The sequence below is a fragment of the Macaca thibetana genome, chromosome 14, assembly GCF_024542745.1.
Source record: "Macaca thibetana thibetana isolate TM-01 chromosome 14, ASM2454274v1, whole genome shotgun sequence".
In the NCBI taxonomy this organism is placed as follows: domain Eukaryota; kingdom Metazoa; phylum Chordata; class Mammalia; order Primates; family Cercopithecidae; genus Macaca; species Macaca thibetana.
This window is the reverse complement of record NC_065591.1, coordinates 70,153,778-70,176,242: the sequence shown is the minus strand read 5'-3', so window position 1 is coordinate 70,176,242 and position 22,465 is coordinate 70,153,778. Positions and strand designations below refer to the sequence as shown.

Here is a 22,465-nt window from a genome sequence, read left to right as displayed (position 1 = left end):
CGCAAAACAGTAGTAAAATAGACGATCATTTTCTGAATGATGAGAAAAGCACTTGGCAAAAACTTTTAAAATCCAGTTTAAAAGTTTTCTGGGAGTTCATTTAAGGTCAATGAACTTTTACTAAACTAACAGTAGAAAAGTGATACGGAGGTTGGGGGTGGTTTAGGAAGGGTGTAGTGAAAGTTGCTGATCAATCTTAAGCTGAATAAGTTCTTCCCAAACTAAAGAACAGCAGTTCCTCTGTTCTTTCAGAATGTTAAGATTTGCTGTGAAATTTCAGGGTCAGAAAGAATAAATGGCCAGGCAATCAGTGACCACTTTATATTAATCTATTTGCCATCTTGAGGGCTTCATAAGACTCTACACACTGGAAAAAGTGAACTTTGTAGAACTTTTTTTTTGCAATTTTGCTTTTTATTTTCCAAAGAGCCATTTTTGTAGCTATCTTGGTTGATGTGTATTGAATGTACTTTTGTTATACTAAACATTAACTCCAAGCTCATGGATTTTCCTTACATAGCTTTCCTCTCTTCATAATTTGGCACAAGAATGATTCTTAGTGCCGAGTGTTTTCTTTTTCTCTTGGTGTCTTCTCAGAGCCATACTGGCCTTTCACCTGGTTTTGTATCTTATTTTTGAAATGGCCTTGTTCTCAGATTTTATTTTAAATGTTGGTTGGTTCAATCTTTGCTGCAAATGGCTTCCATGTCTGTGGAAGATAGGAAAAAAGAAAGAAATCAACAAATTAAACTAGAAGTGATTCCACAGGCACCTAGAGACAAAATTATTGCAAAAGATAATAGAGATCAATGCCAAGCTGCCCCCAACCCCAATTCCTATAAGAATTTGAAGACCAGAAAAGCTAGGTGACTTGCTAAAGATTACAAAGTATTGATGAGAATATGTCATTCTCATTATTTTCATGAAGATAACGTTCTAGAGAGCTGTATTTTAACACATAAAACAAGCTATTCATAATATGCCAAACTGCTTACCCTAGTTATCTTTGAGAAGGGGGAATATACTAAAAATTTTTCTTTCTAATTTTCTGAGTTTGCAATGTTGTTTTGAGCATCATTATTGTTAATATCATGGTTAAGGCTATGAGCATTAGAGTCAGAAATGTGGATTTGAGTCTGGCTTCCATTTACTAAGCTATGACTGACTTTTGGGAAAGCTGCTTAACCTCTCTGAACTGCAGTTTCTTATTCTGGAAGATAAATGTATGAATACATACTTAGATTGAGTTAACTATGAAGGGATTAACTCTAAGGTTCTTGGCCATTTAGTGCTTGGCCCATGGTGATCACTCCATAATGGTGGCCACTAGTACTGCTACTGCTACTGCTACTATTACGTATAATAGAACACTTGATACTAAACAGTGTCTTTGGATACTGACATAGTGTGATCATTATTGAATTATTTAAACATGTATCTGCTTAAAGATTAGATGCTTTCTTATGCAATTTTTCAACATACCTTCCAGTTCATTTTATCACTCTGTAACTTCAGAGGAAGCACTGTGGTCATTAGTTCTTGCTCTATCAAAATGATATTTAACTCTTGGATACCTCAATCAGAGCCTGATCCTTACTATAATTGAAATAAAAGTTATTGAGCCTTTTCTGCATTTTACACTAGAGACCTTGCCCTGTGTTGCCAGGGAAAATCATTAACCATTGTAAAATTTAAAAATTCCTATTGCTGCTCATCTTTGAGCATCCTATGCTCCATAAGTATACACACAATTTCTTGTGATAAAGTACCAGAAATGTCATTTTACTTATTTAGATGTACTATACTATTGCCAACCTACCTAGAGATGGCACAGTCAGAGATTGGAAACTTAGAGCCTTCTAATTATTGAATTTATTGTTTGGACCAGACCTGGATTGTTTGACCCCTTTTAGGTACTGAGAAAGCCTCGGTGACATATATCTGAGTATTTTTCTGTGTTTGTAATGTTACTGTTTGTGAGGATGTGCTTTTTAGTTTACAACTGAGGAAGCCTATCATCATCATTAGTACTCATTCATTCAGCATGAGCACCTGTTTTATCTTAGGCACTAGAGATGCGAATATGAATAAAACATGGTTCCTGTTCTGGAAAATGTTATAGTTTTTTGGGGGAGAAAGATAAATAGTTACATTTCAAAGTGATATGTTCTATATAATAAACATGAAAAAGTGTTATCATAATATACAAGAAGGAGCAATAAATTTGGGGCAGTGGTAAGGATTCAGAGAGGAAGTGACAGTTGAGCCAAGTCTTAAAAGATGAATGGGAATTTTCCATTTGGAGGGTAGAGGAGCAGTGGAGGAGGCAATACAGGGTAGGGAACAGCCTATGCAAAAACCTAAGGGCATGCGTGGGGCACGCTAGGAAAGGAGAAGGTCTTCAGAGTGGCTGGAGGAAAGGGTGTGTGGGAAAGAACTGAGTTGAAATTAGGAGTTGGAATTTTATTCTTTGGTACTAAGGAATCATTGAAGATTTCAAAATTAGGGCTGACATAATCAGATTTGAGTTTGGAAACCTGTAGTTTGGGACTGGAGGAAGACAGGTGCCAGACACCAGTTTAAAAGCTGTTGTTTTCTAAGCAGGAGACAAAGGTTTACACTAACAGTAGCTGTGGAGATAGAGAAGAGCTGCGAGATTTCAGAGTTTTCCGAGATGTAAACAACTAAATTTTGTGATCAAAATGATAAGGGCCATGTGATAAGTTGGGGAATGTGGGATCTGTCTTGGTTGAGTAGGTGGATTAACTGAGATTAACAGAGCTGGAGGAAATATAAAAATAAAGTCAGGACTGTTCATTTTGTCTTTTGTTTTGGGGAACAGGGTCAAAATTTTCATTTTGCACAAGGTAGGTTTAGTCTTTTCAGAAACATTCTAGTAGGCAAGTCTGTAGCTGAATCTTGGAAGAAAGGCAACCTTAGTAATATTTTTGAGCTCCTAGTGTTTATTTTTTCAATAAAAACTAAGGTTCTCAGAGGTTAGCAGATCATGGTCTTAGGAAGGTAGCTGTAGAGCCAAAATATAAATTCCTAAGCTTCTACCAATTGGGTCTTACTGAAATGGCAATTGAGAGAAAAATAAATCCCTTGGTTTTTACCATAGTTACTTTGTTTCCTTTCCCAGAGTATCTTTACTAAAAAAACAAACAAACAAACAAAACTAATATATAGATACATAATCCATCTATTTTCTACACTAAGTTTTCTGATCTTAATATTATTTGGCTAAATGACAGATTAGGTGTGCTCAGGATCATAGCTAAGGAACCTCAAACAGCTTGTTTTGTTCTAACAAAACCTTAACATTTAAAGATTAAGTCCTCAAGAAATATTTATTACTTCATACATGCTTGATCTAATCTCAGCTGTTACTTGGTTTGAATGTGAGGGAAACAATAAGTATTAAAGAATGACAGATGTAGTGTCTACTTCACTATAGGAATTTAAGAATAAGGGATTTTTCTCCCCATTTGGATGGTTGAGCTATAGTCCCCTGGAATCAAGGGAATAAAGTAGTTCCTCAAAATCTCTCACCTCCAAATGTAAGGGGTCATTCGCCATTGATTGAAAGACTTGGGTGGTCGCGAAGGACTTGAGTGGCCCTTGAACAAGGTGAACTGCTATATGTATCTGATGTTCTTTTTTCATGTGTTTAAAAAATAAATGAACACACCTTATCTACATGAAATTCTAGTTTTCGCTGTTATTATCTAGGTTTTCTGTGTGGTTTCTTGGGCTGTGGTGTTTTTTTCTTTACTTTGTTCTTTATTGCTGTGAAATGTAGTTGCCTGCTGTTTAAGGCAGCTGCAGTAGAGTGTACCCAGAAGTGGTTATGTTTCTATATTTAGTAAAACCATAGGATTTGTGAAGCAGTTGCAGATTCCTTCAGGATAAAATGGTTTCTATAAATGTAACTTTTTTTTTCTTTTTTCTTTTCTTTTTTTTTTTCTTTTTTTTTTCTTTTTTATTTTTTTATTTAGACAGGATCTCACTCTCGCCCAGGCCAGAATGCAGTGGCATGAACATGGCTCGCTGTGGCCTCAACCTCCTGGGCTCAAACGATCCTCCTGCCTCAGCCTCCCAAGTAGCTGGAACTATAGGCACAGGCCATCATACCCAGCTATTTTAAAAGATTTTTTGTAGACGTAAATTTTCACCATGTTTCCCAGGCTGGTCTTGAACTCGTAAGTTTAAGCAGTCTTCCCAGGAAGTGCTAGGATTACAGACCTGAGCCACTGTGCCCAGCCTCAATGTAACATTTTTAATGAAACTATTATTATCACCCATTAGAGAAATATATAGCAGCAAATATGTGTGAGTCTGTGGACAAGACAGAGGCACACGAAGCTTGTTTTTATTTCCTTAAGAGCTCAGTGAATATTTTAAATCCTTAAAATTAATCATGTGAATTCTATTTTTATTCTCTTAATCTTGAATTGCAGAGCTTTTACTCAAGTGTTTACCTTTGGTCCGACCTTCCGAGCTGAAAATTCTCAGAGCCGGAGGCACCTGGCAGAGTTTTATATGGTAGAAGCAGAGATTTCTTTTGTTAACAGCCTTCAAGATCTCATGCAGGTAGGTACACAAGTTTTAAAATAGCAGGTATCTGTGACATTAAAATGTTTCTGTATATATTTTTACCTCAGACATTTATGTGTTACACGTATTCATAAAGTGAAAAGAAGGGAGAACTACTGAATAAACACTTACTAAATGCCTTTACTGTAATAGTGTAAAATATAAGAGTCAGACAGATTTAAGTTTATATCCCAGCTCTGCCATTAGCTTTGCTGTGAAGTTCCCTGACTTTCATGATCTTTAGGTTCCTCAACTCTAAAATGAGAAATATTATACTTACTCCTAAGGTTATGTGAGGGTAAATGGAATTGTGTATATAATATAAAGCACATAGCACGAGGTGTGGAACACAAGCAGGTTCACTAAATAGTAGCTCTGATTTGCTAGGAAAATAAACCAAACATCTTTATAATTATATAAATGTCTGTAATACTTACGTAAACCCCTATGTAGCTATATTAGAAAGCATCCACAGGAGCTGTCAGCTCAGTTAAGCAGGGGATAAGGCTGGAGAGAAGGTCATGGTCAGGCAGCAGATCATGAAAGACCTCGTGTTTCAACGCCATGGTAAGGAGTTTGAACTTTACCCAAAATTTAAGGAGCAAGAGTTCTAAGTTGGAAAATGAAGGTCAGAGCTGTATTTTAGACACATCTTTTTAGCAGCAATATGAACAATGATTTAGAGGTAGATGAGAGTAGAGGGGCCTTGTTAGGAGGCTGTAGACATAATCCAGACACTGTACACCAGTGGAATTGGATGGGCCAAGATTTAATGCTTAACCACTCACGTGCTATGTCCAACTTAGACAAAGGACTTAATCTCTCTAGGCCTCAGTGTCCTCATCAAAATTCCAATACATAGGAATAAAAATTCCTACTTTATAGGCTACTTGAGAAGATTGGACAGATTATATATATAGTATATATCTATTATATACATATATATGAAGTACTTAGCATAATTTATGGCACTTAATAAATACCCAGGAATTGTTAACTGTTAAATTATGAATTGTCTATTCAGAAGCATTGTGGTTACTATCTTGTTTGGATTTGTAATTATGGGATGTTTATTTTAGTGATTTTCATCAGCTCTCGTTTCTATTCATTTATATGTCTTTCTACTCTTACCCAGTAAATGACCTATTTCCACTTAAAACATAAATACCATATATATCACAAATAGAACAGACTAATTATTTTATTACCCTGTCTTGAGTTGGATTTCCTAGTAAACAAAACTCTAGGGCAGAGATGTGTGGGCAGGGGCGTTATTGGGGAGTGCTCTTGAGAACAGCATTCGTAAGGAAAGGAAAAAAGTCACATTGAACAGTAGGAAGAGTGAACTGTGATGCACTTACAAACAGAGGCCTTAGCCTCTTCTTGGAACTGGAATGGTCCTTTCCAGTTGTCCCATCGGAAGGCAAGGGGGTAGCACTTTTTGCCTTCCCATATCAACCAGTCATTGGACGTGATTAGCCACTGGAAGGGGCATAACCTTGAGTAAGGCAGCACCTTTGGGTCTTGACAGTTCCTGATGAAGCACTCAACTATAAACCATCAGCAGTTAATAATATTCCTGGATTCCTGTATAGGGCACCTGGCCCTGAAGGGGCATTCTGACCACACAATGTAGCATTTCACTTCCATACCCTCTTCACACTTCCCACTGAGCATTTTGGATCAGTCCCCATGAGACATTTTTGGTTATCCCTATTAGGGAATGGGCAGGGAAGGGAGAGAGTGGTCATTACTAGCATGTAGTTGGTAAAGGCAGGAGTGCTATTCAGCAATCTGAAGTGCACAACCACCTTCTCCCCAGTAATTCGCTGGCCCAAAATATCAGTAGTGCCGTTGTTGAACAACCATATTCTGGACTGTAGGAATTCAGGATCTGAGCTTCAGAAGGAGTCAGTGTGCATTCCTTAAGTAGCTTTCAGTGTGCATTCATTAAGTAGCTTTCACCTCCTAATTCTTTATTAATTTTTGTTCTACAGTTATATTTTACCATATGACAGGGTTGCAAGATATTGTTTATTTTTCTCAGTTATATTAGTAAAAACATTGAGGAATAAATAGGTTAAGCTACATACCTTTTTAGTAAGTGTGAGCAGAATTCAGTTACAGATTTTCACCTTTGCATTCAGTCAACAATGCCATGAAATTATTTTATTCTGCTCTAAATATTTCAAATGGAGCATTTCGGTCTAAACTTAATGTTTATAATTAGTCATTTCTTTATTTCATTTTCTTTTCCTTTCTTTCTTTCCTTTCTTTTCTTTTTTTTCTTTCTTTCTTCTTTCTTTTTTTGAGACAGGGTCTTACCCTTGTCTCCCAGGGTGGAGCGCAGTGGTGCACTCTTAGCTCACTGCAGCCTCCGCTTCTGGGCTCAAGCCATCCTCCCACCTCAACCTCCCGAGTAACTAGTTCTATAGGCACACACCACCATGCCCAACTAATTTTTTGGTAGAAATGGGGTTTCACCAGGTTGCCCAGGTTGGTCTTAAACTCCTGAGCTCAGGCCATCCGTCTGCCTCAGTCTCCCAAAGTTCTGGGATTACAAGCATGAGTCAGCATGCCCCACCTCATTTTCTCTTTTTCTTCCATTTCTTCACTTTGTTTTTATCTGTAGATGTCTTGACTGATGGATTTTTAGGCTAGTTTCTTAAGCTTTGGTGATTAATGTCCAGGAATACTGTGAACCAGAAGATCACACATTTTATTTAGAGCATTATCTTGTACTACCTTAGCTGGTGTTACCTCAGATATATTCCAAAATAAGTCGGGAACTAATTAAAAAGGGTTGGACTACCCCAAAGAGATCAGTGATCCCAGAGAAAACAGTTACTTGTTCAGTGGCTTTAGATGGCGTGGGCCTGGGCAAGGCTGTAGCTTCAGTGACATTACTCCCTGAGACTTGCATAATAGCTATCTGAAGCAGTTTTGATTTATCCGTTCACCAGTTGAAGGACATTTAGTTTATTCTGTTTTTGAAAGTAACAAACAAAGTTGCCGTAAATATTTATGTGCAGGTTTTGTATGAATGTAAAATTTCATTTCTCTCTGTTTTTTTGTTTTTTGAGGCAGGGTCTCACTCTGTCACCTAGGCTGGAGTGCAGTGGTGCAATCGTAGCTCACTTCAGCCATGAACTCCTGGAGCTCAAGTGATCCTCCTACCTCAGCCTCTCAAGAAGCTAGGACTACAGGTGCTATTTTTAAAATTTTTTGTAGAGACAGGATCTCACTATGTTGCCCAGGCTGGTCTCAAACTCCTGGGCCCAAGGGATCCTCCTGCCTCTCATCCTCCTAAAGTGTTGGGATTACATGTGTGAGCCACAGCCACCCAGACTGATTTCTCTTGGGTAAATTCCTAGGAGTGGGATTACTAGGTCAGTGTTTGATGTGATGTTTTATAGTTTTCATTATACAGATCTTTTATGTCCTTGGTTAAATTTACTCCTAAGTGGAGTTATCTCTTGGTATCCAGAAGGGATTGGTTTCCGGACCCTCCCCACTCCCCGCCATTATGGATACCAAAGTCCATGATTACTTATGTTCCTTATATAAATTATAAAGGTTCTTTCATTTTATAGGAAGGAAATCTGTATTCCAAAGTGACTGTTCCATCTTGCATTCCTACAGCAATGTATGGAAGTTTTACTTGTTCTAGTTCTTCATCAGTACCAAGTACTGTCAGGCATGTGTGGTGGTTTTAAGCCATTCTAAGAGCTGTGTATTAGTATCTCATTGTGGTTTAAATTTGCATTTCCCTAATGCTTATTGATGTTGAGCATCTCTTCGTGTACTTACTGGCCATCTATGTGTCATCTTCTGTGAAATGTATTTTTATTGCCCATTTTCCATATGGCTTGCTTGTTTTTTTCACTGTTGAGTTTGGAGAGTTCTTTATATATTCTAGCTACTATTCCTTGTTGGATGTGTGGTATCTGACTGTGTTCTCCTAGTCAGTAGCTTGGCTTTTCATTCTCTTAATTTTGATGACATCTAGTTTATCATTTTTTCTTTAATGGATTGTGCTAAGACTTGATTTTTGTGTCAAGTCTAAGAACTCTTTACCTAGCCCTAGATCTCAAGGATTTTATGATGTTTTATAGCTTTAGCTTTATGTTTTTCATGTAAGTCTATGATCCATTTTGAGTTAATTTTTGTGTAACGTGAGACATAGAAGTTCTTGTCCCTTCCTTTCCTTTCCTCTCTTGTCTTTCCCCTTTCCTTTCTACATCTGGATAACTTCTTGCTCCAGCACCATTTGTTGAAAAGGCTGTTAGCTAAACTTCGTCTATTGAATTGCTTTTGGGTCTTTGTCAAAAATCAGTTGGTCTTACATATATGGATCTATTTCTGAATCCTCTATTCTGTTCCATATTCTTTTTTTTTTTTTTTTTTTTTTTTTTTGAGACGGAGTCTTGCTCTGTACCCCAGGCTGGAGTGCAGTGGCGCGATCTCGGCTCACTGCAAGCTCCGACCCCCCGGGTTCACGCCATTCTCCTGCCTCAGCCTCCCGAGTAGCTGGGACTACAGGCGCCTGCCACCTCGCCCGGCTAATTTTCTTGTATTTTTTTTTTTTTTTTAGTAGAGACGGGGTTTCACCGTGTTAGCCAGGATGGTCTCGATCTCCTGACCTCATGATCCGCCCATCTCGGCCTCCCAAAGTGCTAGGATTACAGGCTTGAGCCACCGCGCCCGGCCTCTGTTCCATATTCTATTTAATATTTTACCACTTCAAGTAAAACAACAGTCTTACTACTATATATTTCCCTTTTCCTTCACCCCTTTGTCTTATAGTTGCCATATGCATTACAAGTTCTATGTGTTAATTTCCTATTGCTGCTGTAACACGTCACCACAAACCTGGTGGGTTAAAACAACTCGAATTTATTATTGTATTCTTCTGGAGGTGAGAAGTCCAAAGTGGATTTTACTGGTCTAAAATCCAACGCTGCTAAAAGGTGTCAGCAGAGTTGCATTCCCCTTGGAGGCTTCAGGAGAGAATTAGGTCCCTTGCCTCTTGCATTTTCTAGAGACTACCTGCATTCTTTGGCTCACAGACCTTAAAAACCAGCAAGGTATCATCTTCAAATCTTTCTAACTGTCACCCTCATGCCTCCCTCTTTCACGTAAAGGATCCTTGTGATTACATTAGTCCCACCACATAATCTAGAATAATCTCATCATTTAAAGATTCTTAATCACACATACACAGTTTCTTTTACCAGGTAGGCTAACATACTCATGGGTTCTGGAATTGGAGCATGGACAGCTTTGGCAGAGGGATAAATATTATTCTCCCAATCACAATTCACATACGTTGAAAACCTCTGCTGATGTTTGAATTTTTGCTCTTAATCACCATATGTATTTTAAAGAATTTTAGAAGAGAAAAAAACATCTGTTGTATTTACCTACATTTGGTAGTAATAGTAAATTACTGTTTCTGTTCTTTCATTACTCAAGTTTCAGATTTCCTTCTCTGGTCACTTTCCTTCAGCCTAAAGAATTTCCTTGAACATTTAAAAGCATTTCTGCTGGCAATCACTTCTCTTAGTTTTTCTTCATTTGATAATTTTTAAGTTTTATTGTCATTTCTGAAAGATGCTTCCACGGGATATAGAATTTTGGCTTGACAGTTATTTTCTTTCAGCACTTTAAATATAGTCTATCTTTTGACCTCTGTAGTGTTTGAGAATAAATCCAGTCTTCAATTATTGTTCCAGTGTAAAGGGTCATTTTTCTCTGGTTTCTTTAAAGATTTTTTTCTTTGTCTTTGGTTTTCAGCTCATGGATTATGATGTGTCTAGGTATAATTTTCTTTGAGTTTATCCTGTTTGTGGTTTAGCGAGCTCCTTGAATATGTCTTTAGCCAACTTGGGGGAGTTTTCAGCCATTATTTTTTCACATGTTTTTTTCTGTGCCTTTTTTTTTTGTCTTTTCTGCTTCTGGTACTCCAATAACACGAATATAAAACCTTTTGATATCGTCCCATGGTGCTGTGATGCTCTGCTTATTATTAATGAGTCTGTCTTGCTTGCTTGCTTGCTTTCTTGCTTTCTTGCCTTCCTGCCTTCTTGCCTGCCTTTCTGTCTTTCTGTCTTTCTTGACAGAGTCTCACTCTGTTGCCCAGGCTGGAGTGCAGTGGCACGATTTTAGCTCACTGCAACTTCCACCTCCCGGATTCAAGCATTTCTCCTGCCTCAGCCTCCTGAGTAGCTGGGATTACAGGCACCCGCCACCACACCCGACTAATTTTTGTACTTTTAGTAGAGACGGGGTTTCACCATGTTGGCTGGGCTGGTCTTGAACTCCGGACCTCAAGTGATCCGCCCACCTCAGACTCCCAAAGTGCTGGGATTACAGGCATGAGCCACCATGCCTGGCTAGTATTTTTTCTTTCTGTAATTCAGAGTGGGGGGCATTTCAGCTGAACTGTCTTCAAACTTACTAATTATTTCCTCTTTTATCTTCATTGTGATAATGAGCCCACCCTGTGAAATTTTTCTTTCACATATTTTCCAATTCTAAAATTTTTATTTATTTTTAGTTTCTTTTTCTCCACTGAGAAGTTCTATCTTTCTGTTTAAGAATGTTTCGTTTACCTGTGGAAGATGGTTATAATACCTGTTTTAAATTGTCAGATAATTTCAATATCTGAGTCTTCTGTGTATATGTATCTATTGATTATTTTTTCTCATGAGAATTCATAAGATTTTCCTGGTTCTTTGTATGTCCGGTAATTTTTAATTATATCCTGGATGTTTTTAATGTCGTGTTCTGACACTGGGTTCTGTTAAAATCCTTTGGAAATGGAATTATTTTTGTTGTTGTGTTTACCAGTTATTAAACTGGTTAGATTCAGACTGTAAGTTTTATCTTACTTTCTATTGGCATTGGTTTCCACGTCAGTTAAGTTTTCAAAGCCTCTGCTATGCTATTTGAGTCTTTCTGATGCGTGTGCTACTCATAGTTAGTCTGGAAATTGCACAGTGATTTGTATTGTAGTTCATTGTCAGAAACTTTCACTGGGCTTCTTTGGGTCTGTTTCACATATACATTGCTTGGAGGTGAACCCTAGCCTTGTGTTACTTCATACACAATTAGAGGGTCACCTTCTCCTGTTCTTCAGAATTTCCTTCACACTGTCTGGCTACCTGAAGCCCCCATTTTGGTTTCTCTGGCCAGAAAGACAGATTTCTCCCAGGTCTTAGTCGCCACCATGTTATTCATTTCCAGGTGACTGTGGCCACCATTGGGTCAAACTGGCAAGAGAAAACATTCAAAAAAAATATTAATAACGGGCTGGGTGCAGAGTGGCTCATGCCTGTAATCCCAGCACTTTGGGAGGCCAAGGCGGGCAGATCTCCTGAGGTCAGGAGTTCGAGACCAATCTGGCCAGCATGGTGAAACCCTGTCTCTACTAAAAATACAAAAATTAGCTGGGCATGGTGGCACGCTCCTGTGATCCCAGGTACTCGGGAGGCTGAGGCATGAGAATCGCTTGAACCTGGGAGGCGGAGATTGCAGTGAGCCGAGATCGTGCCACTGCACTCCAGCCTGGGTGATAAGAGCAAGACTCCATCTCAAAAAATAGTAATAATAATAATAGAGATTACCCACATCCACACTCTTCAGACAGCAGTCTCCCTTTCCCAGTTCCTCTGTTGGAGAAGCAGGTCTTGTCTTGGAGTTTTAGGTGCTTGTGCCACTCGCCCTGACAGTGCCACTCCACAGCTGGGGCTACCTTTTGGCCAGGAACAGAAGAGAGAAAAGAGTGGGGGACAAAACAGCCAAGGATTTTCCTGTAAACACCCTATCCTACAGGGACTTTACCAGACTAGTAGTAGGAGCTTTCTTCCAGAAGTTTTGCTTCCTATGCCTACTAAATAGATCAATGTTTTACCCCCAAATCAAAACCAGGAGACAAAGGAGGTAAAAATGGAACTAAAATTCATCTCCACTTCAGGTTATTAATCAAGTTGACTAGTTCCCAGTCCACCTATCATTGTTTATTTTTCTGAGTTGCTCTTTGTATTCTGACCAGAGTTACGTTGTGTTGTTTTGTGTTGTGTTGTTTTTGTTTTTGTTTTTGTTTTACTTTTAAGTTCTGGGATACATGTGCAGAATGTGCAGGTTTGTTACCTAGGTATACATGTGCCATGGTGGTTTGCTGCACCTACCAACCCATCATCTAGGTTTTAAGCCCCACATGCATTAGGTATTTGTGCTAATGCTCTCCCTCCCCTTGCCCACCATTCCCTGACAGGCCCCAGTGTGTGATGTTCCCCTCCATGTGTCCATGTGTTCTCATTGTTCAGCTCCCACTTGTGAGTGAGAACACGTGGTGTTTGGTTTTCTGTTCGTTAGTTTGCCTAGAATAATGGCTTCCAGCTCATCCATGTCCCTGCAAAGGACAAGAACTCATTCTTTTTCATGGCTGCATAGTATTCCGTGGTGTATACAGTATCCAATTTATCACCGTATCCAGTCTATCATTGATGGGCATTTGGGTTGATTCCAAGTCTTTGCTGTTGCAAATAGTACTGCAATAAACATGTGTTCATATGTCTTTATAAAGTAGAATGATTTCAAATCCTTTGGGTACATACCCAGTAATGGGATTGCTGGGTCAAATGCTTTTCTGATTCTACATTCTTGAGAAATCGCCACACTGTCTTCGCAATGGTTGAACTAATTGACACTCCCACCAACAATGTAAAAGCATTCCTGTTTCTCCACAGCCTTGCTAGCATCTGTTGTTTCCTGACTTCTTAATAATTGCCATTTTAAGTGGCATAAGGTGGTATCTCATTGTGGTTTTTATTTACATTTCTCTAATGACCAGTGATGATGAGCTTTTTTCCATATGTTTGTTGGCTGCATAAATTTTTAATTTGTACTGTGGGAGGCTGAGAAGGGAGGATCACTTGAGCTTAAGAGTTCGAGACCAGTCTGGGCAATACAGCGAGACCTCATCTGTAATAAAAAACAAAAAATCAGCTGGATGTGATGGTGCATGCCTGTGGTCCCAGTTACATAGTTGGCTGAGGCAGGAGAATCTCTTGAGCCTGAGAGATCAAGGCAGCAGTGAGCTATGATTATACCACTGCCCTCCAACCTGGGTGACAGAGCAAGACCTTATCTCATAAATAAATAAATAAATAAATAACACTAACAATGACTGAAACATCATAAAATAGATCTGGTTGTCACTGGTATTTAAGTGTTTTCCTATATCTGACTATATTAATGTACTTCCATTGACAATTATGCCTTCACTATGCTTCCACTCTCAAGAGGATCTACTAGTATGCAACAGAGGAAGAGAAGATACCTGCCTTTAAGGCAGCCTGTACTTTATACATATGTGCACCTTTGTGAATACACGATTTAGAAGACCTAATACTGTCTCATTGATTTAAAACCAAGAATGTTGGTTGTGAATAAAAACATTTTAGAAATATTTTCCATTCCAGTCACTTTTTTCCTTCTAAGAACAAGTTTCTATTATGAGTCTCCTATGGGCACCCATGGAAGAATAATTTTTTTTGTTGTTTTTTGAGATGTCACCTGGCCTGGAGTTGCAGTGGCATGATCATGGCTCACTGCAGCCTCAGCCTCGCCGGCTCAAGTGATCCTCCCAACTTAGCCTCCTGAGGAGCTGGGACTACAGGTGCGCACACCACTATGCCCAGCTAATTTTTCTTCTTTCTTTCTGTAGAGACAGAGTTTTGCCATGTTGCCCAGGCTGGTCTTGAGAATAAGTTCTTATATACTGATTTTTGCTGTATGCTGCTTCATGTTATTTTTATTTTGGCCATTAGCAAAGCAAAAAATGTATATATTTGTATTTAGATATATCATCATTTCTGTAATTTTAAAGTTGACTTTCATTTATCAATGAGTGAATAAACCACTTTTCAAAATGTTCTTACTGTTGACAAGAACTGATGTTTGTTGTGTGCTTCTCTGAACCAGTACTAAGCTAAGTGTGACACATGGTTTATCTCATTTAATTCTCTCAAACATCCTGTAAGTTAGGTGCTGTTATTACCCTGATTCTACAAGTGAGTTTGTTGAAATTTGGAGAGACATTGATCAGTTATAGCTGTTCATTTGACATCTCATTTCTTTACCAGTATTGAAACTGTCAACATAAGATTAAAACATTTCCTTTTTTCTTCCTCCCTGCCACACACCAAGGAAATTGAGATGCCTGGAAAACTGAACCAATTTTTCATGGTACATTCAAGGATTAAAAGACTTAGTGGATTTATAGTTGCTAAAACCTGGAGTGCAGTCCTTATTGATCCCTGAACGAGTTTTTCATGTAAAATTGCTTACGTGTCAGGTGATTCTGTTTCATTTCTCTTAGGTTATAGAGGAACTCTTCAAGGCTACAGCAATGATGGTTCTCTCAAATTGTCCTGAAGATGTTGAACTCTGTCACAAATTCATAGCTCCTGGCCAAAAGGTAATTAGTTTTGTGGATAAAGCCCAATACATCTACTGTTTAATGTGTTAATTATACATAATGAATAAAATTGTATTTTTAAAATTTATTTTTTGTCTTCTTTTTATTAAGGACAGATTAGAACATATGCTAAAAAACAACTTTTTAATGTAAGTAGATGTTATACTTTCTTTGAACTTTATTCATTCTTTATCACTGTATTTATCACACTATATTATAATTTTTAAAATTTATATCTGCTTATATAGATCCTATATATATAGTGTATATATATAGACATTCCCCAGATTCCAGGCAAGATCCATGTTCTAATTATTTTTATAGCTCTTATGTTTGGTTCATAATTGATAATCAGTGTTTCATCAATAAATTAATAAATCATAGCAAGATAAAAATCTAGTAGTTATTAACTATTGTAACTATAATTCAAACTTGCACTAAACCAACTGTAAAAAACATGCTCGGTGTAAGTTACAGCAAGACAGGAATTCAGGAACAGAAAACTAAAAGATTACCACAGTGATCAGTGTGAGAGTTAATGATGATCTAGACTGTGTATTAGGGTTCTCCAGAGAAACATGACCAGCCAAGTTTGAGGGCGGGGTGTGTGTGTGGAGAGAGAGAGAGAGATTGAGAGGTTTATTGTAAAGAATTGGCTCACATAATTGTAGAGGCTTGTTGCGTTTAAAATCTAAGGGAGTAGGACAAGCTGGAGAGTCCAGAAAGAATTGCCATTCAAGTCCAAAGGCAGTCTCCTGGCAGAATTCCTTCTTTTTCAGGGGGAGATTAGTCTTTGTCTTAGTAAAAACTTCAACTAATTGGATTTAGCCCACCCACATTATGAAGGGTAATATAATCTGCTTTTTTCAAGGTCCATTGATTTAGACATTAATTTCATCCAAAAAACACCTTCGTGGAAGCATTCAGAATACTATTTGACCAAATATCTGGGCACCATGGCCCGGCCAAGTTGACACATAAAATTAACCATCACAGACCAGGATGGTGGCAAGAGCTCCTATTCTGAATATATTTTAGAGATAGAACAAACAGGATTTACTGAGGGCGAGAGAGAGGAGTTAAGGGTACCTTCAATGTTTTTTTTTCTCCTACAGCTGCAAAAATGAAGTTGCCATTAACTGAAGTTGGGAAATCCTTAAGAGAGTACTGGGGCAGGAGCTTTGAGAGGAAGGGGTGGTATCAGGAACACAGACATTAAGATTGAGATGCTTTTCAGACATCCAGCCATAGATGTTGGATAGGCAACTGAAAGTGTGGGTCTGGAGTTTTATAAGATAGTCTTGGGCATGAGTATATTGATAAAAGTGGTCATTAAGTAGATGAGGAAAGAAGTAATTTGGCCTTCTCAAGGAGTCTCTGCTGGTGACCGAACAACCAGGGAAGGATCTTAGTTTTCCAGCTCCTATCTAATGAAAAGATTCAAAATGCAGAAATAATATTCACGATTTGTTGAATATTTACCCAGACAGTGATAAAATTTACATACATTAGTAGCTCATTTTATCTTCACAACTCCAAGTAGTTATTATTCTCATTCTACAGATTGAGAATCCCTGCAAAGAGGTTGAGTAAAAGATGAAATGGTGATTCAAGCTCATGTTCATCTGATTTCAGAGCTCAGACTTTTAACCTGAGGTTTTCATATATTTGGAAAGGCACTGGAAGGGCAGAGTGGTTGTAGCTGCCCCACTATCCTTACGACTCTTACATGTCACTTAACTCTTGTGCTTTCGAGTCCTTTTCCGTAAAATGTTAAGGTTGGAAAATGTCCTCTTGGGCTGTGCCATTTCAATCATTGTCATTGTCACAATCCATTCTGCATACTACAAGTCATAGTTGCAATTTAAATTTGTGGGGAGAGGAACATCAGCAAGATGGTGAATAGAAGGTCCCAGCCTTCACCACAGAAAGTCCATTTGGCAACTAGTCACATACAAGAACATCTTTGTGAAAATCCCAAAACTTGGGAATGAAGTTGAGACACCCAGATGGACCACAGAACAAAAAGTGCATTAGAAGGGTAGGAGCAATGGCCTCAATTTGATTGAATCCTCCCTCCCCTAAGTAGGCACAGCACCACACAGAAGATTCTCCTGGGCACACAGTTAATACAGTGGAAAAAGAGACAGCTATCCAGTTTCCCCAGCATTCTTTGATGCTTCCTAGGAGGCCCATTCCTGTCTCACAGGGAACCCTGGGGGTAAGGTCTGGACTACCAGGAGTCAACTAGGAACAAAGGAGTGGGGCAGTGCTCACAGCAACCAGCACATGGATCTTGGTGATGGCTGTGTTCCTGCCAGCAGGAGCACCTGATCAGAGATACCAGCCAGTGGCATAGCCCATTTACAAAGCCCAGCTGGTTGCTGCAGAAACTCAGTAGGAAAGTCTATCTGGTTTGAGCCCCTGCAGGGCAGCCACCCCATCTAGCCTCAGCATCCACCCCTATGCTTTGCTCAGACAGGCAGACATCACAAATGTTTTACATTTGTGTAAGATACAAATGGCCAATAGGTTTATCAAAAAGTGTCCAACATCACTAATTAATAAAATGCAAATTAAAACCACAGTGAGATATCCCCTCACACCTGTTAGGATGGCTGTTATCAAAAAGTAGAATGAGACACGTTGGCTCATGCCTGTAGTCTTAGCACTTTGGGAGGCTGAGGTGGGAGGATCACTTAAGCCTGGGAATTCAAGACCAGCCTGGCCAACATAGTGAGACCTTGTCTTTACAAAAAATAAAATAAAATAAATTAGCCAGGTGTGGTGACACGTGCCTGTAGTGCCAGCTACTCAGGAGGCTAAGGTGGGAGGACTGCTTAAGCCCAGGAGGTTGAGGCTGCAGTGAGCTGTGATCACAGACACTGCTGTACTCCAGCCTGGGAGACAGAGCAAGACCTTGTATCAAAAAAAAAAAAAAAAAAGTCAAATGATAACAGGTGTTGGCAAAGATGTGGCACTTGGGAACCCTTGTATACTGTTAGTGGGAATGTAAATTAGAAGAGCTGTTACGGAGGATAGTATGGGAGATTTCTCAAAAAACTAAAAGCATATTTACCATATGATTCAGCAGTCCTGCCTCTGGGTACGTATCCAGAACTGAAGTCAGTATGTCAAAGAGATATCTGCACTTACATGTTCTTTGCAGGACTATTCATAGTAGCCAAGATATGGAATCAACCTAAGTGTCCATCAGTGGATGACTGGATAAAGTAAATGTGTGTATACACAGTGGAATACTATTCAAAGGAAATCTTATTTGTGACAACATGGATCAACCTGGAAGACTTAATGCTAAGTGAAAGAAGCTAGGCATGGAAAGACAAGTACTGCATGATTCACTTTGATGTGAAATGTAATAAAGTTACACTTAGAGAAGTAGTGAGTAGAATGGTAGTTACCAGTGGCAGGTGAGGGGTTCTTGAAGGGAATGGAAAGAAATTGACCAAGGGGTACAAAGTTTCATTTAGATCAGAGGAGTAAGTTTTCAGGATTTACTGCGTAACAAAGTGACCATAATTAATTGTAATGTATATCTCAAAATTGCTGAAGGAGTAGATTTTAAATCTTCTCACTGCAAAAAAAAAAAAATGAAGCATGCGAGGCGATAGATATGTTAAATACCTTGATATATTCATTCCACAGTGTATAATACCAAAATCACATCGTATCCTGTAAATACATAAACTAGTTATTTGTCAATGAAAAATTCAAACATTTTAAAATAAATGTATATGTGTGATTATTTGTTTGGTGTCTACTACCTCTATGAGGTCAGAGGCTGTGTTTAAATTGCTTACTATTATGCCCCCAGGACTTAGCACAGTGCCTCTAATAGACATTCAGTAAATACTGAGTAATTGAGTGCACAAACAAATGACTTGAGTAACAGTGGCTGTAAAGGTTTTCTTCTTCAGGCTGGAGTCTCTCCTCAGGTTTCTTATTGGCTCATATCACTATTTACTTCAGTCACTGAGGGTTGTGAACCATGATTCAGCGAACCTGGATTGTAATCCTGGCCCTACCATTTACTAGCCATTAATGAGTAAATTAATATTTTTTAACAAATATTTATTGACTGCCTAATATGAGTTAGGCACTTTGCTAGTTGTTGAGAATAATGAAAACATCTATTTTTTTTTTTATGGAGTTTAAAATCTAGAGAAAAAGATGAACAGTTAAATATTTATATGAATAATTTAATTACAACTATGACCTTGATGAATAGTGAATCTTTCACTTTTCTGAACTTCAGTTTCCACATCTATAAAAAATACTCTGTCATATTGTTGAAAGGATTTAATAACGATACCGTTAAAAGCAATATGTCAGACTAGATAATTTGAAAACACCCTTGCTACAAAACTTCTAAAAATAATACTTAAAATATTATAAGATTCTTTTAAATATGTTGTTGAATTCACTAGAAAGGAGGAGAAGTTCCAGGTGCTGGAAATGAAGAAGGAACCAAACATCAGAGTGATATGCACAGTTGGTGTGATGCTGAGGATTCTCAGGGTGTAGGTAGGGAAACTGGAGGGCTGGAGGGCGATTTTCCATTCTTTGAAACCAGAGGTTTTAACAGCGATGAGAGGACATGAGAATAGACATAGCAGAATGAATTAGAATCAAGATACCCCCGCAAATGCACACACATATACACAAAGCTAGAACTGGCCAAGGACTACACCCTTAATGAAAGGACCAATTAGAAAATAAGCAAACAGAAAATTGAGCTAGCCAGTGTAGAGAATTTACAGAGAAGTGTAGAAGTGTATATGCTTTAGCCTGGGCTTAAGGATAGAGACAAAACAGAAATAGCCTCCATTGAGAATTTGCAGCCACAGTTGGCCCTTAAGTGAGCCTAGAGTTTGAATTTTGTTTCCTGTGTAGTTCAAGAATCTTCGTGCTAGGGCATTAAAATAAAAATTTTCAGTTAGTGATAACACTGGAGTAGCTGTAGAAACTAATATAAAACCAATCTTGAAGTTTGTACCCTCAACCCAAGTGGCATGGTATTCCCAAAACAAACTCTACTTAAGATAATCTCAGTCCAAATACACAGGGAAATACCTACCATGAGCAAGAACAGCAGACATAACAAACAGCATTAGATTCCCAAGAAGTTCAAAGGACAGTAATGACAATAGATTGACAAAATAGTATCTTCACATAGTTGAAAGAAAATACCTGTTACCTTAGAACTGAAATACTGGGCAGCAATAACTTGTAAAACTGAGAGGTATGTTCATAGTTGAAATGTTAGTCCTTGTGTTGTTTGGAAGAAAGAGAGAGAAACTGGTGAACTGTAGACTTTTTTTTTTTTTTTTTTTTTTTTTTTTTAAAAGAGATAGGACGTCGCTCTGTCGTCCAGGCTGGAGGGCAGTGGTGTGATCATAGCTCACTGCAGGCTTGAACTCCTGGGCTCAAGCGATCCCTCCTGCCTCAGCCTCCTGAGTAACTGAGACAACTGGTGCAGGCCACCACACCCAGCTGCTTTAGACTGTTAAGTCAGATATGCGTGTTAAAATATGCAAGGTAGCCACTAAAAAAAAGCATAATGAGATGGTGCTGGTCCAATGACAGTGATTATTAAGTCAGCAACATCAGAGGTATCAAGTTGAGAAATAGGTTGTGTGGTGGTACACTCTGTACCACCTTGGCATCACCTCTCTGCTGTTTCATGCTTTTTAAGGCATTGACGCTGAAATTTCTGAAAATACTGGTGTAGCTGAATCTACTGTTGAGTGAATCCTAAAAACAGTAAAGAGAAAAGAAAAAACAGGGAAACAAGGAGAAAAAACAGGGAAACAGGGAGAAAAGAAAAACAACAAAAGACAAACTTTTGTTTTATGCTTATGTAGACTGCACTGTTAATTATTGAATCTGTATAGATACCACGTGGCTTGTATTCTTTTGAGTAGATTTCAGTATATTTTTCATTACCTGTTATAATTATTTTATATGAAAATGTGCTATTTCAGCAACTCGTGTAGTAATTGAATTTAGCCTTTATGCAGAAATTGTATTCAGTTTATTTTACATTTCCTTTATATTATTGTGTTTCTGAAAATAGTATTTAACCTTTTTTATTTGCTCTTCATTTATCTTTCTGTGTGAATTTGAGGCAAAGGATGACAATAATTATCTTTGTAGTTTAGCAATTTTACTCCAACAGCTTCAGAATAATGAATTTTCTTTATTCAACAATGAAAAATGTGAAATATGAATTCAGTTTGATGCCATATCATTCTCTATCGCAATGTTTTTTCCTCCTTTCCTCAAAGCACTTTGGAAACAGTTTCTGGAAAGGAGAAGAGATACTATTTTCTATATATATCAAGAAAAATACTTAGTGGAGAGAGTTGATGGAAGCCATTAAGGATATCAAATGTCAGAACTGTAATTTGAACTTGAAAGTTCTGCTCCTAATGAAGGTATTGGGGTGTGGAGTGGAAGACGTGGAATAATGAGATATTTAGACATGAGAGCCATTTCTTAATAATGAAACAGTAACATACCAATGGTACAAAATCTACTGCTTATTACTTTGACTGCTCTTATATTTCTCAGTGTGATTGGTAGATCATACCAAGTAATCGATATAATAGAACGATAGAATGCCTAAGCAGAAAAGAACTTTATACAAGATAGTTCAATATCCTTATTTTATAAGTGCAAATAATTTTTAAATGTTTGTATAACACATTACAAAAATTAATAACATGCTTTCACAACGTTGAAGTGACTTACATAGCTAGTAGTAGAATCAGATTAAGTGGTAGAATCAGATGAAGAACCCAGAGCCCATTTTCTTTTGTTTTGATGGAACATATGAAACTCCAAGTGTTTTAGGCATTATCTTAGCCATTAAAAGTGTATACTCTGGAGTCAGCAGATCAAGATTTACTATTTACTTACATGAGTAACCTTTGGAAAGTTATTGATCCTCTCTAACCGTCTGCTTCCCTTCTGTAAAATGCTAATTTTAAAATCCTTGTTACTGCTACTACCAACACAACTAGCGCCACCATTACTACCTTAAAAATTACCTATTATTAATACTAGATTTTAATTTGAATAGATTTTCCATCTTAGGAAAAACCTATCTTTCAAAACATAGCTTTAGGGGCTTTATTGTACTGTATGACACAGTACAACTCTTTCTGGTTAGTTGTTATGTATATGAACTTCATTTTTACTTCAGAGAATAAGTTTGTGCTGGATAAATTATTTTTTGAGCTCAAAAGTCTTTCAGAAAGTTTGTAGATTTTTTGTAAAAAAAAAAAAAAAAAAAAAAGCCATACTGATGCAGTATTTTACCTATAGTTTACAAGCAAACAGACACTTTCATGTTACTGG

At 37.9% G+C, this 22,465-nt stretch overlaps 2 protein-coding genes across 4 annotated transcripts in view; both read left to right on the top strand.

Moving 5' to 3' along the window:
* The window catches only part of KCTD21 (potassium channel tetramerization domain containing 21), a 540,409-nt gene that overhangs the window by 216,364 nt on the left and 301,580 nt on the right, over positions 1 to 22,465 (top strand). The window lies entirely within an intron of this gene.
* NARS2 (asparaginyl-tRNA synthetase 2, mitochondrial) overlaps positions 1 to 22,465 on the top strand; it is a 137,449-nt gene that overhangs the window by 84,585 nt on the left and 30,399 nt on the right. For all 3 annotated transcript variants that reach the window (XM_050757484.1, XM_050757486.1, XM_050757485.1), the window contains exons 7-9: positions 4,461 to 4,593; positions 14,984 to 15,082; positions 15,194 to 15,231. In XM_050757484.1, the coding sequence (XP_050613441.1) occupies positions 4,461 to 4,593; positions 14,984 to 15,082; positions 15,194 to 15,231 (270 nt within the window). The remainder of the gene's footprint in view (positions 1 to 4,460; positions 4,594 to 14,983; positions 15,083 to 15,193; positions 15,232 to 22,465) is intronic.